General features: G+C 45.7%; 1 protein-coding gene and 1 pseudogene across 1 annotated transcript in view; one reads left to right on the top strand and one right to left on the bottom strand.

Annotated features, from left to right (window-relative positions):
* The window catches only part of LOC136648546 (complement receptor type 1-like), a 46,944-nt gene that overhangs the window by 1,843 nt on the left and 27,175 nt on the right, over positions 1–17,926 (bottom strand). The window contains exons 11-20 of the mRNA XM_066624662.1: positions 15,663–15,854; positions 15,279–15,378; positions 14,316–14,401; positions 8,831–9,022; positions 6,744–6,926; positions 5,342–5,524; positions 4,907–5,089; positions 3,605–3,796; positions 3,290–3,389; positions 864–928 (exon numbers count right to left, since the gene is read on the bottom strand). Of these exons, the coding sequence (XP_066480759.1) occupies positions 864–928; positions 3,290–3,389; positions 3,605–3,796; positions 4,907–5,089; positions 5,342–5,524; positions 6,744–6,926; positions 8,831–9,022; positions 14,316–14,401; positions 15,279–15,378; positions 15,663–15,854 (1,476 nt within the window). The remainder of the gene's footprint in view (positions 1–863; positions 929–3,289; positions 3,390–3,604; positions 3,797–4,906; positions 5,090–5,341; positions 5,525–6,743; positions 6,927–8,830; positions 9,023–14,315; positions 14,402–15,278; positions 15,379–15,662; positions 15,855–17,926) is intronic.
* On the top strand, positions 4,056–4,174 carry LOC136650606 (5S ribosomal RNA; annotated as a pseudogene).

Here is a 17,926-nt window from a genome sequence, read left to right as displayed (position 1 = left end):
TTTAAGACTTTTCTTAGAGTACAATCCTATTCAGCTTTCCAGGGCTGATGCAGCTATGCCAACAGGGCGAATGTTGCATCCTGCGATTGGGAGACATTCACAGAGGCCTTCTTACGGTAAGGGAACATTTGTTCCCTTACTTCTGGGCTGCACTTTTGCTCCATCAGTGCTATAAAGTTGGATAGTCACTGCAGAACTGGCAAACTGGGCTCCTTAAATAAAGTCACAAAGGGGCACCTTTTTTTAAATGACATTTTTCTAAAATTGTGTCCCATTCCTGTCCTGCTGAACCCAAATCAAGGCAGCATACAAGAATGTCAGCAAGGAAAAACAAAATACAATTAAGATAGAGCAACCCTGTCTTATACTCCGCCATTAGTTCAGGGCCTGCCTGTGTACCAGTGGCTTGTGGAAACTGCGTCAAAGTAAGCTAGCAGTGGGGGTGGTTTGTGGGTGGTTCTGTGTGTGGAGTGGGGAGGACAGGAGGGTAGCTCATGGCAGGAGGGGGTGGATCTCTATGGTAGCAGTGCTTGCTGGAATCCTATCTCAATTAACCAGTCAAGACTCACCCCCTGAGGCCCTTCAGGCTTACACCTGCTCAATAGTTAGTGTAGGTCCAAGGAGACCTATTAGCAGCCTGGTACTCTACTGGGAGATAGGTAAACATACTATATTGAACTTATTAATACTTTATATAGCATAGCAGGGCTATGTTGGGCTATGTTGGCGCTGCTGCATCACATAACATTGTAAGAGGTCAGATTGGGGCCATAATTAAACAAAAACTAAATGACTATTTAAACATGTTTACATACTTCTATTTAATGATGGATCTTACTTACGCAGGCAAAGGGGAACCTCACCAGTCCACATGACCCGGCGGCCGGATACTACACACTGCCTGGAAGTCTGACCAATTCGCTTGTGCCTGCATTGGGAGAGAAGAAATTACGGATTGCTACTTTCTCCTGAGATGGACAGAACGGATGAACTAGGAACCCAAATGCTCATTCTTTTCTCCTACCCACGGCAAACAATGAACCCTGTAAACCCTGTGGGGATTACCACAAGGAAGCATATGTCTAGTCAATAAGCATTCTGCAGATCTCTCTCACAACACTCAGTCCTTGTGGATATTTTCTGGAAAACCAAACCAGATCTCTGTTTCTACTATGGGAATGTGACTTTATAAGCCACCTGCAAATGGAAAAAAAATCATTTCTATCACCGTCCCATTCTTTCTTGTATCATTCAGGCCTGGCCATGGTTATCATGCACTGAATACTTTGTATTTGGATTACTGCAGTGTGGTCTACATGCGGCTGCCCTTGAAGACCATTTGGAAGCTTCAACTAGCTTTGTGCATTTGTTCAGATGTTGGAAGCATCTGATGCCACATGAATAGCCTGTCCACTCAGCTTGCTGCAAGTGTGGTTCCTAAGACCAGGACTATGGAACAGCATAAGCAGGGAATGAATTGTACCCAGTAAGGGAGTCTTTCATTTTTCCAAACTTTCTACTATCCTTACCAAGCTTTGCTGCCTTCCCCTCTCCTTTTTTTGCCTTTCTTTGGTAAGCTAACCTGTGTATTAAGAACATAAGAAAAGCCCCACTGGATCAGGCCATAGACCCATCTAGTCCAGCTTGCTGTATCTCACAGCGGCGCACCAAATGCCCCAGGGAGCACACCAGATAACAAGAGACCTGCATCCTGGTGCCCTCTCTTGCATCTGACATAGCCCATTTCTAAAATCAGGAGGTTGCACATACACATCATGGCTTGAAACCTGTAATGGATTTTACCTCCAGAAACTTGTCCAATTCCCTTTTAAAGGCATCCAGGCCAGATGCCATCACCACATCCTGTGGCAAGGAGTTTGCACTATCCTTACACTCTTTTCTGCATTCCTTTGATGTTATCCCAACATCTAATCAATATTCTTGACTTTTTTTATAGCTTAACCTGCCTGGTCTCCATTTATTCAAAGAGTGCATGTTGCAAAGTTTCTCAAACAATCTCATTCTTCTCTTGTTTGATTTTATGGGACTTCCCAGCTTTTCGGGCTTCCATGTTTGGGGGCCTGGGAGAGGGGGTTTCCTGAGGGGCCTCCTTACATCTGGACGCTTTAAGTTTGGCTGTGCACTTCTTATTGCCAGTTTATTCCAAATTTACCTAGTAAAATGGATGGAGGAGGGAAGGAGGTATCAGTTGCTAACCTTGAGGCACTGCACACTTCTTGCTCTCCATCTAGCTCTACTCTCTACATGAAACCATTTACGCCCTAAGGCAAACTGGCATAATGAATAAGCAGAAAATAGTCTGTGAAGTTTCCCTGCCCCGTGGGACTAGAAGCTCAATCCTATCCAGAGCCTACAGCATTGAATCTTGCAATCCACTGCCATAAGTCCTGGTCCAGAGCTGTAAAAGTTGTGTGCTACCATGTACTTTGGAGCTACTAGCACAAATAGATGGAGGCACTGAGTGGTGAGTGCACACCAGTGGCTCCCGCAGCCCACACCAGGGTTGAAAACAGTGGAAACAGGACCAGTTCAGGGGAGGATAAGGGCAGGAAGTGAACCAAACTTGGGGCAGTCAGGGATGGGAGGGGAGGATCTCAATGGCAACTGCACACACCAAGATCCTATCCCACTTGTCTTCACCAGACATGCTTCCTGTATTGACCCACTGGCAGCCATGCATCATTTGGACAGGTGAATAAAAATCATCTTCATTTACCTCTGCCTGTGCCAGTGGCATCATTAGAGGGGTGCAGATTGCACCAGATGATGCGCACAGGGGGGTGACACCACAACTCACCAAAATTTCGAAAAGCTTGGAATTTTTGAATAATGCCATCATAGCACCATATCAATCGATGCATAATTTTATGCAGAATACAACGTAATAAACAGCATTGAAATATCTCTATTCTATTAAACGTTATTGCAAAAAACCCAGTGGGGGCAGGGTGTTGGTACATCACCACACTCACTACCTGGAGATTGCCCCACCCACTGCATGGGAGGAGGTCCATCATAGGGTGACGTGCTGGCCTTCCGCATCAGATGTCACAAATCCTAGTGACGCCACTGGCCCGTGCATCTGGTCACCTCACCATCATAGCAGGCAGCGTGCACCCTCTCAGGGCTGCAGCATTGCTCAGCCTGGTGTGGGATAGAACTGGGCCATAAATGAACAGGAAAGTGCTGCCTGATGAGGTCTATTGTTCCAAGTGGAGAAAAGAAGCAGGGAAAAAGTTCACTTCTCTGCTAGTTCCCAGATGCTTACCCTTCATCACAGGTGTAATGTACAGTGGAACCAAGAAGAATGTCATCTGTAATAATCGACCGGCCATTTTCTGGATCTCCTGGATAACCACATGATCTTCCTAGCACAAAACAGGATAAATGACATTTTCCCAAAGTTTCCTATGCATCCCCTTGAAAACAAATGCACGCACAAGGAAAGGATTACATGATGTGCTTCACCACCTACATGAAAGGCACTGAGATAACGCAAGGCTCAGACAGAATTACTTGTAGAAGCACTATTTGATTCTTTCTCCCTCCCCAATAAATAGTACAGCAATGTGAAGAGGCTCACTTCTGCAGAACTCCTGAGCTTCGGCCCATTTCTGGCTTGTAAGGCAAGTCACAGATGCCCTCAAGCCAGGATGTTTAGCGTAGCCTGGTCGGCATACGTAGTTCACGGTGGTGCCAACAGGAAAGGAATTATTCTCTTGATACTTATTGGCTAACTCAGCAAAGCTTAACCTCATTGGAGGACCACAGCTCCCTACTGATAAAGAGAAAGACAGAGGAAAACAAGTCAGTGGCTTCTATGAAACTCTGCAATGTGCCTTCCTGCGGTTCTGACCTTTGGGCTTATCCCCGGTTCTTCCACATCAGCACTTCCTGGAATCTGGAAATGAGCCTTCTTTCAGTGAGGTAGTGATAAACTAATAATGCTTTCTGAATAGACAAACAGGCATACAAATCCCACAAATCCTGTCAATGTTATCATGACAATTGCAAATGCCGCCATGTGGCACCAGTAAAGCGACCCTGTTACCCTGCACATGCCCAATCTCGTCTGATCTTGGAAGCTAAGCAGGGTCAGGCCTGGTTAGTACTTGGATGGGAGACCGCCTGGGAATACTGGGTGCTGTAGGCTTATACCATAGTCTTTCGAGACTGAAGGTTGCCAACCAATGCTTAGTCAGTGGTTGAATTTAAATGTTACAGTTCCAGTTGTTTACTCCCAAATCAATTCTCCTTCTTTAATTTCCTTGCAAAACACTCCTTGCCCTTCCAGCACAAACCATTTTCATCCTAAATCCCCTATACCAAATTATATTCCTCTTCTCCTAATTAATTTTTCCATCAGCTATACAACCAGCCCCTTCCTCCAAGAAAAGGAAAATCTCTTTATTTTTTACTCTTTAGTCAATGTGCTGAACTTCAAACTTCAAGCCCAGCATAGTCTGATCCTATGCATTGATTTTGAGCTGCCAGTCCCAGCTCCAGCTGAAAGAGATGTGTGAACAAAGGAACTTAAATTCAAAAAGAGGCAGCCAGGCCTTTCATATTCCCCCATGAGTACCAGTGTAGCATCACTCCCTGCTCCTCTACTGCATGATCCATGCTGATCAATGGGTCAGGCACACGTACTATGCTCAAAAGGAAACCAATTTTGCATCTTGGAGACATACTGGTTCCAATGACCTCACAAACATCAAATGGGATTTATTCAGTTCATACGAACTCATACATGTTTTGCCTTCCTTGCCCTTAAGATGGTGTTCATCGGAATTGCTGGGGGAAGAGATATTTATGCTCTGAAGAGGGAGGTTTGGCATGTGACACAGGAAAAGAAGCTGGTAACACCAACAGATAAGAAAGTTACCTTCACAGCGAGGGGCAGGGAGATTCCATGTGCCGGATGCTGTGCAATAAAGAGTTGCTCCTCCAATAAGAGTGTAGCCAGGCTCACAAGTGTAATTCACAAATATTCCATCCCTGAAAGCTGATGATTCATGGTAGCTGTAAGTTGCATTGTCAACATGTGGGGGTGCATGGCAGCGCATCACTGAAAGGGGAAGGAGAGAAGGTGACTGTGGAAAGGTAAATTAAAGACATGCTTGACCTTGAAGGAATCACAAATATTAGCCATATGTATTCAGTGAGGGTTTTTCTAAACACCTCCTTCCAAAAAGTCCAAAAGTCGAACTAGAGCTAATCTTTGGAACTGTAGTTTCAATGCAGAAGAGATCAGGAAAAACTCAAGTAAACATAAATTTTCATTTTTGTATTTTAGGGCCAAAAGAGACAAGTAACTTACCTTTACAGCGAGGGGCTGGGGAAGACCAAGTGCCAGAAGCCATGCAATAAACAGTTGCCTCTCCAATAAGAATGGAGCCAGGATCACATGTGTAAGTCACAGTCGTTCCATTGGTAAATACTTTTGCTTCCATATTGCTTCGTGTTCCTTTTAGGATATCGGGTGGTGCCTGGCATTGCACCACTGAAAGGAGAAGGCAGAATTTTACTGTGCTGGGTCGGTTAGGGTGTGAGTTGTGCTCATTTAGTGCAAATGATTAATGCACACGAAATACTACCAATCCATAACCAGCATGAAACTGGGACCTGTATCTGTACCTTTCAATAGTGCAGTGCTCCCACACTTCCAGAAATCTACACTGAGAAATATAATGCTCTGGAAGCAGCAACAACTGTAATTGGAATACCTTTTCAGTTGTCCTACTCACTGCACTTCCAAATTTGAACTAAAATACTGAACCAGGAGCACAAGAAGCTCTCATGCAAACACATTCTAAGCACACTCCTTCCCACTAGATACAGTTCAAGAACTGAGTGCAACTCAGCAAGAGATTGTAGACAATAAAGCTCCTTAATAAGCAACTGAATTCAGCCAAGTTCAGGTTGCTTTGAGGAAAAACACGTATCCATACCAATATTTATTTATTTATTTATTTATTAGATTTGTATTCCACCTTTCTCCCCGAAGGGCACCCAAGGCGGCTAACAATCAAGTTAAAATGCAAGGCAAGAGATAAATATTAAAAATACTAAACACTTAAAAACATTTAAAACAAGATAAATCTGTATCCCAAGGAGAAATCCATGGCTGTGCTAAGTAACTGCAAAGAAAATCAGAAAAGGGGATACAGAGTTAGACTCAACAGGGCTGTGCTGGAATCAACTATACCCAAGTCACCAGGCAAGTCCCAAGTTGTCGACCCTCTGACTCTACTCTACTTGTGAGTCATAATGGCGGCAGTTGAGACTCGTCCTGAGCCATTTCTAGAGTCATTTTTACTCGAGTCCGAGTCTTATGAGAAAAGAAGTCGCTGTGTGAGTCAGGCATGGCTTTGCAGAAAAATGGGAGGTGCTGGTAGGTGGGTGTGAGCATCGGAGTTCTCACTGAATACTGCCCTGATGCTCCAATCCCATCTACAGTCAGTGATGTGCTGAATTCCTTCACTTCAACCACCAAGTACTCTCATATTAAGAATAATTTGGTGCTTGTGTACACACCAGGCCTGAGGAACACACAGGAGAGCAGCAGGTTTGTTGCTGCTTCTGCAGTGCCAAATGCAAAGTCAGCCACAAGTTTCATAGGATTGTTGTGAGAAGAAAGCATTGCTCAATAAAAACCTGTATAGATGAGTAAAAAATATATATGTCTTCTCTTATAAATAAAAATGGAACATTTTCAATACCTTCACAGTGAGGCACAGGATGACTCCAGTCTCCAGAAGCTGTACAGAAAATAGAGGCTTCTCCAACAAGCAAATAGCCCGGATCACAAACATAAGTTACAGACATTAGAGATGTAAATTGTTTCTCTGCAACACCAGTGTGTTTTCCATTGGCAATGTCTGGAGGTGAGGGACACTGTGATACTGACGAAAGCAAGAAAGCAAAATTGTAGTCCAAGAGCACAAATACGCTTACTCTTAATAAGATGCTTAATTGGCTACTACAAAAATTTGAAGATATCCTTTAATATCCACAGGGAACTGAAGGGAAAAAGAAACATGTGTTGTGCTGAAATAAACTACTTTACAACCATCGCAAATGCAACTAGGCCAGTGTGTGGGGCCTGGCCACCATGACAAGCAGCTGGGTCCACACAAAGATGGACACCAGATGTCCGCTGGTGCAGGCAAACTGGTGCAGGGGATTGGAGGGAGATGGGGAGGGGTTGAATGGAATGGAGGGTAGGTGAAATGGGATGGTGACAGGGCAGGGGGAGGGTGGATCAGACCCAGAAGGGGATGGGTTCAATGACAGTGCACATCAAATCCTGACCCCCCTTCCAAAGCCTGATTCGCCTTCATTTATCAACTTGGACTTGTGTCAGCAATCAAGCTGGCACAAGTTCAAGTTGGCAACTGCTGGAAGTTACCCCTGGGCAAGGGAACTAATGTTTCCTTACCCTGAGGGGGCCTCCAGTGACTAAAAATCCCTCGTGGGATAGAGAGGAAACCCTGCTGGTGCTGCTGCTTCGCCACTCAGGGATTGAGTTAGGATTGGACTGTGCACCTCTAGGACAGACCCTTTGGTTACCAGATGCATAAATGACACACTTGAGAAGGAACCAAACTAAATAAGTGACTTTTAGAGAATCTTTGGTTGCCATATCAAACAAGAAACCTAATCATTTGTCTGCATGATTCAGGTTACAAGTCCTCAGTTTCAGTAACACAGCAAGGGAACAAGTAGCAGGGACACCACAGAGCTGGGGAGAGGCTTTAACAAAATCCCCCACACACTCAGCATCTTGCTTAATTATCCTACCACCAAAAGACAAGGCAGGATGTGTATTCTTTCTAGCCTGCATGAAAAGAAGCCTCCCTACACACTTGCCATCTGTACCTTTCCTGGAGGGAAGCTATTTCGCTGAGTTTGATGCAGTCCTCAAAGGACAGCAGTGGCAGTAGCACGAGATTCCTGGGGAAAGGCCCCAACATCACATTGTCCCAGATTTCAGTTAAATGTCTCAAAGCCATACACTCTACTGTAGACTTATTGAAAACTCCCTTGAGGCATATAAGTTAAAAAATAATTATGAATAAGGAGTAATAGTGTACATCTTTAAAAGTAGGTAGGTTCATAGATTAGATAGACAAGACCAGACAGATGCTTGACAGTATCCTTCAAGGATCCAGAATGTACTTGTCTCCTGCAGGATGGATAGACAGACTGATGGGTGGACATTGTTGAACTGACAAGAGTTTCTTAATTTAAGTGGGGTGGATCCTGAAAGGGAACTCTTTTATTTTCCAACTCAGGAAATTCATACACAATCTAGGACAGTTATATCTTAATACTTGCCCAGTTCACAATGAGGTGGAGGCTCCCATGTGCCATCAGCTTTGCAATAAATCTCTCCTGACCCCACTTTGACATGGCCAGCATTGCAGTCAAATGTAACTTGGTGGTTCAAGGTGTAGGTGTTGGAACGACCAGCCACTATTCTTCCATTCTCAACTATGGGGTGTGGACACTCAGCCACTGAAAAGAAGATATGCTTTAATATCCACAGGGAACTGAATGGAAAAAGAAAAGAATACACTTGTTGTCTCTTCATCTGTGCTTCCTGCTAGCAATAGTACTGACTGGTGGTTCAGCTTCTGATCGCTTGGGATTACAGGTAGCTAAGGGCTCTCCCTGTTGGGCAAAACAAGGTTAGTGCTTCCCGAGATCTTTCTCCTTGAGGATTTTCCCTGCTTGAGGGTTAATTACACAAGCTAGATGTTCCGGCTCTAGTAGCAGAAAAACAAAGAATATGCAAAATTCATACCTCCACAATACACCTGGCCACTCCACACGCCATTTTTCCCATCCTTAGTAGTACAGTGAATTGAGGCAGTTCCATGCAGGGGATAGCCTTTCTCGCAGGTATAAGTCACAGAATCCCCATAGTAGAAGTCATCTTTATGCATGCCAGTGCGCCTGCCATGGGGAACTTCTGGTGGTGGGTAGCATGGAATGACTAGAGAGAGGAAAGTGTATATTGAAGATATATATTGGACTGATTTGTTCACTCTCTGCTTAATAGCAATTGCTAGAGCCCACAAGTAAAGCCAAAGGAGCACGTAATAGTCATGAACACAAATTTAACAATAGCCATAAATATGACCAATATGCATTATCGGAAAACAGCAACTACCATGACCTCTGGAGTCTCATCAACGGCCATGCAATTGCATAGTTCTACGCAAGCATTGCAATGCATGGAATTCATCTTTTAAAAACGTTTATTAGCGACTCCATAGCAAGCAAACTGAGGACCTTAAAGGCTGCAGAATAGGCTTTCAAGCACTGACATAAGTTCAGTGTAGCTCTGAGGTAAGGGAACAAACATTCCCTTACTTTGAGGAGAACTCTGTGAGTGCCACTCAACTGCAGGATGCAGCACATGTCCCAATGGCAGCACTATGCCAGTGCTGGAAAGCACTGACACAAGGGGTTAGGATTGTGCCCCAAGTTTCTTACATTGCTCCTTATTTGGAAGAATGTCCATTAGATAATAGTTACAATGAACTTGGCGGGCAGGAAGAAATAGTTCTGATTAAGTTTGATCAGCCAGAAACTGAGAAGCATTTGCTTACTTACTTAAGTTAGAATGATGCATGCCATTAAAATTTTATACCGATAATTTGGACAACAGTAGTTACATAATTGCTAACTACAAAATATATTTTTTTATCCATTTGCAGCCCAATTCTATGTGCATCTTCCACTGATGGAACAAGCATTCCATCAGTGGAAGGCCCACTCTGTTGGTGCTGCAGCTACAGCGACAATGAACACAGTAAGGCTGCTGATACTACAATCAGGAAATTATATGTGCACTACCAGAGCACCCAGCCATGGCTTGAGGAGGTGGATTGGTATAAGGCAGAGGTTCTCAAACTGGGGCGTTGCAATGCCCCAGCCAGAGAAGCTCTGCCTGTGCCCCTTTAAGGGGCGGAGAGGGGGGAATGCAGCAATTGAAAACCGGAAGTGGATCCTGGTCTTTGTTTTTAGATTTTATGGGGCTTGGGGAGCCCTGCAGGGGCTTTCCGCACCCCCCTGAGGCCAGTGTGAGCTCAGATAAGTGTAAAAAATGCCCCTGAAAGCCTTGGCACTGGCAAGATCGTCCCGATACCATTCCTGCATTTCCCCCATCCCCTGCACAGACTTACAGTGGCTCCCAAACTCCTGGAGAGCTTGGGAACCTCTGGTATAAGGAGTGGGCTATGGACACGGAGGATCAGAGCAGAGGGAGGGAGGATAGGGGTGGGGATTGGAGCCACTTGGAGGCACGTTGGGGGATAGTAGGGGGTATATAGCAGTTGCAATGCCATTGCCAATATCTTATGCTCCTGCAGGTCCTCCGAACTGCTCGCAGCAAAGTCCAACAGACTGCCAGGAGATGTGCTAACGACTACTGGCTCCAGCTTTGTTCCGAGATACAGATAGCAGCTGACACGGGCAACATCAAGGGGATGTATGACGGTATCAAGCAGGCCCTAGGTCCAACACAAAGGAAAATTGCCCCTCTGAAGTCTGCCACAGGCGAGGTCATCCAGGATCGGGCGCAACAGATGGAACGCTGGGTGCAGCACTACTCTGAGCTATATTCCAGAGAAAATGTAGTCACCGAAGAAGCACTGAACAACATTGAGTGCCTGCCTGTGCTGGAAGAGCTTGACAGTGAACCAACCCTAGAAGAACTTCACGTGGCCCTGGACTCCCTTGCCTTTGGCAAGGCACCTGGAAAAGACAGCATCCCTGCTGAAGTCCTAAAATGCTGCAAAGACATCATCGTCACTGAGCTGCATGAAATCCTCTGTCTCTGCTGGAGAGAAGGTGGAGTACCTCAAGACATGAGGGATGCAAACATCATCACGCTGTACAAGAACAAAGGTGACAGGGGTGACTGCAACAACTACCGCGGCATCTCTCTCCTTAGCGTTGTAGGAAAGCTGTTTGCCCGAGTTGCACTAAAGAGGCTCCAGAGGCTTGCAGAGAGCGTCTATCCAGAATCGCAGTGTGGATTCCGAGCCAACAGGTCCACCACTGATATGGTATTCTCCCTTAGACAACTGCAGGAGAAATGCAGGGAACAACGACAGCCACTCTTTCTAGCCTTCATAGATCTCACAAAGGCTTTTGACCTGGTCAGCAGAGACGGCCTCTTCAAGATTCTCCCCAAGATCGGATGTCCACCCAGGCTCCTCAGCATCATCAGATCTTTCCACAAGGACATGAAGGGCACTGTTGTCTTCAATGGCTCTACATCAGACCCTTTTGACATCCGAAACGGAGTGAAGCAGGGCTGTGTTCTTGCGCCAACCTTGTTTGGGATTTTCTTCGCTGTTCTGCTGAAGCATGCCTTTGGAACTGCAACAGAAGGCATCTATCTCCGGACCAGATCAGACGGAGAGCTCTTCAACCTCTCCAGACTGAGAGCAAAGTCCAAAGTCCAGCTGAAATGTCTGCGTGACTTCCTCTTTGCCAACGATGCAGCTATCACTACCCACTCTGCCAAAGATCTCCAGCAGCTCATGGATCGTTTTAGCAAGGCCTGCCAAGATTTTGGACTGACAATCAGCCTGAAGAAAACACAGGTCATGGTTCAGGATGTGGACTCATCTCCCTGCATTACAATCTCTGCGCATGAACTGGAGGTTGTCCATGACTTTGTGTACCTTGGCTCAATGATCTCCGACACTCTTTCTCTCGATACCGAGCTAAACAAGCGCATCGGTAAAGCAGCTACCACGTTTTCCAGACTCACAAAGACAGTCTGGTCCAACAAGAAGCTGACAGAATATACCAAGATTCAGGTCTACAGAGCTTGCGTCCTGAGTACACTTCTGTACTGCAGCGAGTCATGGACTCTCCGCTCACAACAGGAGAGGAAACTGAACGCTTTCCACATGCGCTGCCTCCGACACATCCTCGGCATCACCTGGCAGGACAAAGTTCCTAACAACACAGTCCTGGAACGTGCTGGAATCCCTAGCATGTATTCACTGCTGAAACAGAGACGCCTGCATTGGCTCGGTCATGTCGTGAGAATGGATGATGGCCGGATCCCAAAGGATCTCCTCTATGGAGAACTCGTGCAAGGAAAGTGCCCTACAGGTAGACCACAGCTGCGATACAAGGACATCTGCAAGAGGGATCTGAAGGCCTTACGGATGGACCTCAACAAGTGGGAAACCCTGGCCTCTGAGCGGCCCGCTTGGAGGCAGGCTGTGCAGCATGGCCTTTCCCAGTTTGAAGAGACACTTTGCCAACAGTCTGAGGCTAAGAGGCAAAGAAGGAAGGCCCATAGCCAGGGAGACAGACCAGGGACAGACTGCACTTGCTCCTGGTGTGGAAGGGATTGTCACTCCCGGATTGGCCTTTTCAGCCACACTAGACGCTGTTCCAGAACCACCTTTCAGAGCGCGATACCATAGTCTTTCGAGACTGAAGGTTGCCAATATATATGCTCCCTGCCCAATTTTGCCATGCTTCCTTGGGTTCATTCAGACTTGAATCAGCCAAAGTGATGGAGCAGATCCAAGTGTGCCCACTGGAGACCATGGCACGAAGGAGTACGTAAGTACAAATTCTGTTTACTTATCTCTCCTCGTGCCATGTCTGCAGGAAGCAGCAGAGGTGCATCAGCACTGCAGTGCCCCCAGGCCAGCAGGGGATAGGACTGGGCCATTATTTTAAAAAACATTTATACTCCACCTTTCCCCTCCTGGAGGAAGGCACTCAAGGCAACTTACATCTTAAAAACTAAATAATGACAACAATAGGGCATTAAAATGTTTTTTTAAAAACCAAAACAAAAGAGCAAAGCCATAATGATATTAAACATTATGCCAAAATAATACAGGACAGTTAATCAACTGCAGCCAGACACTGAACTAACCCCCACCAAACCAATAAAGAGGTTTTCAGCTGTCACCAGAACACAGGCAGAAAGGGAGCCAACCTGATCTACAATGGCAGGAAGTTCCATGTCTAGACTGCCCACACATAGAAGGATCTTGCTTACATTGATTCCAAACTTCACAAGCTCCCCCCCCCCAAGTTCCACCCTGCAACAGCAGCTGTTCTCTACAGTATAAGACTGAGAGCAGTGAGCATTTCAGTTATTCTCTGTTGAGAATTCTCTGTTATACAGTCTGATTTATGTCCCGTATCCAGCCACGGGCTTCCTATGTGCTGTGTGATGCTACTTGGTAACTGTCTTGAGTCACCAGGTCAAATATACAGTATTTACTGTATGAGGTGATTCTGAATCGAGGCTTTCTGAACCAAATGACTGATGGACAAATTTGGAAAATAGTCCATCATTTTCCATCCACATTTGGAAAATAGTCCTGTCAGTGTCTGCTCACCATGATAACTGAAAGTACTGTAGCATGTCCCCCAAGACTGTGTTCTGAGACCTTGCCTGGGGCCTTACAAAACTGGTATCAGATTACTGCCCAATCTTACATAAACCGTTCTATTGATGCCATATCAACAGAGTGCACTCTATATTCTGTGGGGAAGGGAGTCCCGGAGGTCTCCTCAAAGTAAGGGAACATCGTCAACATTTGCTCCCTTAGCTTGGGGTGAGCCGCAGTTTCTCTGTTAGGTCCACTTGGACCTGGGCCAGCTCTACTGCTGGCTCAGTTCTAAGTGGATTCAGGAAGGCATGTTGAGGCCAGGAAAAGGAATAGGATATTGGTGGAGCCTCTGCCACTGCCAACTGCCCCCTTCCTGCCCTCACCACACCCCCATCCCAACCCTGCTTCCCTTTCCATTCTTCCCACTCCCTGGTTTGTTCCACTTGCCTCTTGCACCAATTTATTGGTGCCGGGACATCTTTGCAAGCCTCTGTCTTATGGCTACCACCGCTAGCTGTTACAGGCAGCGGCCCAGTTGCACATGACAGCATGTCACGGTTTGTGATGCCAAAGTGGCTGCCTGGCCACGGAACAGGAGTTCCGATGGTGCAGAAGCCTGTTAGGATTGGGTCCTTAATTTTGCAGTATTCCCGGTACGCTGCAATTACACTGACAAAGAACAATATACGAATAATATTAAGATACTTTGACTTTCAATAATTTATTTATTACTTTCCCCTAGTTTTTAACATTAACTTTTTCCAGTCTAAGCTAAGCTGCAAAATGCATGTTTAGATCTGTCAGTGAGCCATTAACACAGAAATGTTGCAGACTTTGGCAGTTTCAAAGGGTGAGTCAGATTCAGGCAGATACTTAGAATTAAAGATGTGTTCTCCTTACGTTGGCAAAAGGGAACATCACCCGTCCAAATAACCCTTCCGTTGGATATCACACACCGTCTGGAAGATACACCAATTCTCCTGTACCTGTATTGAGAGGGAAGCAGTTATGGATTGCTTGGAACCTTTTGTACATACAGCAAACAATAAACTTCTATTTTCCACGACTATCACACAGAGGGCACAATCCCAACCAGGTCTACTCAGAAGTAAGTCCTTTTTTGTTCAATGGGGCTTACTCTCAGGAAAGCAAGGTTGCAAAACCTGATTTGAAAAGTTTCCCTAACCTTTCATAATTAACATGCAGAAAAGAGCTTCTGAGACTTTCTTTTCCTGGAAGACTGAGCAATGGAGAAAGGGTTACTACAGACCCAGGCCTTTCCCTCACCAGCCCATAACACACAGCACCATCACCAACAGATCATGCACTGTAGGGTATGGTGGAGGGGGGGGTGACCAGACAGCCCTGGAGAGCCAAGTAAAAATCACTTTTACTTACCTCCTGGTAGGCTGCCTGGCCTCCAGTGGGTCGCTGCAGACCTACACCACCTATTTAGGTGGCATAAATTTGAGGAGACTCAGGGGATGTTTCAGGTTGGGGAACAGGGGATAGGATCTCAGTGTATGTGGCTGCTGCCAAGTTCTACCCCTCCTTCCCCTGGCCAGCCTGCTCCCCAACCCAAACTGCCCCTGAACAGCTGCCACTGCTATCTTACCTGCTCTGGCAGGGCATCTGAGAGCCACTGCTGCACATTCCAGGACTCCAGCCATTTGCACAGGTCAGACCCTGATTTGTCTGACATGCCAGCAGTGTATGTTTTGTACTGTCAGCCCAGATTTTACAGTGGCAAATCGCAAGATCCACCACTCTAAGGCCCACAGAGTATTGGGTCATAAATGATATCTACTTAAGCAGCCTATCAGAAAAACAGCTGAAACCCTTGTGGGTTTCCCTGATGCTTACCCTTCATCACAGGTATAACTGACAGTGGAACCAAGGAGAAGATCTTTTGGTACAATCAACTGGCCATTCTTTGGTTCTTTTGGATGACCACATGATTTTTCTAGAAGATAAGAAAAATGTTGTTGTTTCAGTTTACACACAAACATTTACACACACACATATACATACATACGTACATGTGTGTGTAATGTATACACAAAGGAAGAACTGCATTCACTTATCACCTGTATAAAGACAACTGCGGTAACTTTAATATTTTGCCAAAATCTCTGCAAAAGTACTCTCTCTCTCTCTCTCTCTCTCTCTCGCTCTGTGTGTGTGTGTGTGTGTGTGTGTGTCTGTGTGTCCGTCCAATAACTAGTACAGAAATGTCAAGAGACTCACTTTTGCAAAACTCCGGAACTTCTGACCACGTCTGGTTCCCAAGGCATGTCACAGAGGCTTTTAATCCAGGGTCTTTAGCATAGCCTGGTCGGCATACATAGTTCACAGTTGTGTTCACAGCAAAGGAATTCATATCTTTAAACTTGTCAGCTAGTTCAGCAAAGTGTAACCGAGCTGGAGGACCACAGTTGTCTAAAGAATATGAAGAAAAGAAAACTTGGAGTAGTTACTGTGAAACTCTACAGTGTAAACTTACAATGTAGTAAGATAAGAGTTGGACAGCCCAGTCCTAAGGTTGGCGAGTGCCAGTGCTGTGGTCACAGAGCTGGCGTTGGGTATTATTAAAGTGCCATAAAATGCCTTTAAAGCAAGCTCTTTATGGCGCTTTAAAAGCAAGCAAGTGCCAGAAAATCAAAGTGAGCACTTTACAACACTTTTGAAGTCAGTGGCGTGGCAGGAAGGCCTGTGCCTTTAGGCACTACATCCCAACCAATGGCTGCCAGGGCAAGTAAGTGCTGTGCCAGAGGGGTGGTGGAGGGTGGAACAGAGTAGGAGAGGGGAAGTGTGGGGAGGAGGCAGATCAGGCCTGGGAGGGGGTTGGGTCAGCAGAAGAGGCCTCTGCTGTATCCTAATCCCCTTCCTGGGCCTGTAAGTCCTACGCAGGGTTACTCTGTTCTGCATCAGTGATTTAGCTTTTAACATTTAGTAAATATTCCTATACCCTGAGGAGACTGCTCAGTTCCAGTAGGATACAGCTTGGGCCCTGTGGCTCCACTGCACCAGCACTGAACAGGGTTGGGCTTTCAGATATTGTCAAACACTTATCACTGTAAGACCAGCCCAGTGGTTTAATCTACCCAGTTCCTCCACATAGAATACAGACATGACCCTCCTTTCTTCCAGATAAATCCTGCCTCACCCCTCAGGGATATTGCAGAATCCCTACCTGAATTTATAGTTTTCCTTCAAGAAACACAAAGTTGGGCTCTGACCTTTTAACTAGGGAAGGCATAAGAAAAAGGGTGTTGGCCAGATCCTAACAAATTGTTCATTAAGAAATAATACATTCAATAGTTTTCATTATGTTTAGGTTCCTGTATTTATGTTATGGCTGCTTAACTGTCATGATTATCTGCCCCCTTAGGCTTACTCAGAACACATTTCTGGCTATGTGCCTGATGAAAGTATTCAGGACACACATAGACGTCCAGGTCTCACTTGTCTTGTTAACATTACAGCATAATTGTTGCAAACAGCATATTGTGACATTCAGAATAGTTACACTGGGGGAAGGGTGACCAGATACAATGCAGGACACAGTGCCTATACCTTTAACCATTGTATAAAGGAGGGAATTTTGGCAGGTGCAGCTCAACATGGAAAGGTCTAAAAAGCTGCACCTGCCAAAATCCTCTTCTATGTAATGGCTAAATGTATAGGCACTATGTCTCTCATTGTATCTAGTCGCCCTGACTGGGGGCCAGTTCTCATGCTGCAATCCCACACGGAGGTTTCCTAAAGCATGTGACTACAGTGCCCATGTGGGATCTTAATTTCAGGGGTGGCAGCAAAAGTCAGACAGGGTGGGCAGCAGCCAAGGGTTCAAATCCAAAAGAGAGGCCACTTGACTGGAGTGGTCCCCTGAACCTCCCAGGATGGGTCAGCCACCATAAATCCCCCCCAATTCACCAATGGGGAGAATGAGCAGCCATCACTCACATATGAGTGTTAAGTTGGGGTAGAGGAGGGTTTTTCCCAAGGGTCTCCAGCAACCTGGTGCCTGACACTGTTTAACTGTGTACCCTGCTAGATTCATAGGGGATTTCTGTACGATCAAGTTGACGCAGGTAGGATGCTGTTTACAGAAGTAGCAGTTTACTGTGTATGGTCATTGTATACAGAAGTGGTTTTTCGCAATCCCCATGTGGGAGATGAGATACTGTCACTTACTGGCTTCTGACCACAGACATACACATCTTAATTCCTGTACAATCCAATGCTGTGGAAAACTTCACTGAAGGATTGGGAATAAGGATCAAAACAACCCAGAAGAAAAAATACCAGGGATTGAAATAACCCTACCTGTACATAAAATAACCACTAAGGGAGCAATCCTAACCCCTTATGTCAGGGCTTTCCAGCACTGTTCCAGAACTGTTGTTCTTATGTTCTTATGTTCAATGCAGCTCTGAGGTAAGGGAACAAACATTCCCTTACTTTGAGGAGGCCTCTGTGAGTGCCACCCAACTGCAGGATGCAGCACT

This window comes from Tiliqua scincoides, chromosome 4, assembly GCF_035046505.1.
Source record: "Tiliqua scincoides isolate rTilSci1 chromosome 4, rTilSci1.hap2, whole genome shotgun sequence".
NCBI lineage: Eukaryota > Metazoa > Chordata > Lepidosauria > Squamata > Scincidae > Tiliqua > Tiliqua scincoides.
The sequence above is the reverse complement of the archived record's forward strand: the minus strand, read 5'-3'. Positions and strand labels throughout refer to the sequence as shown.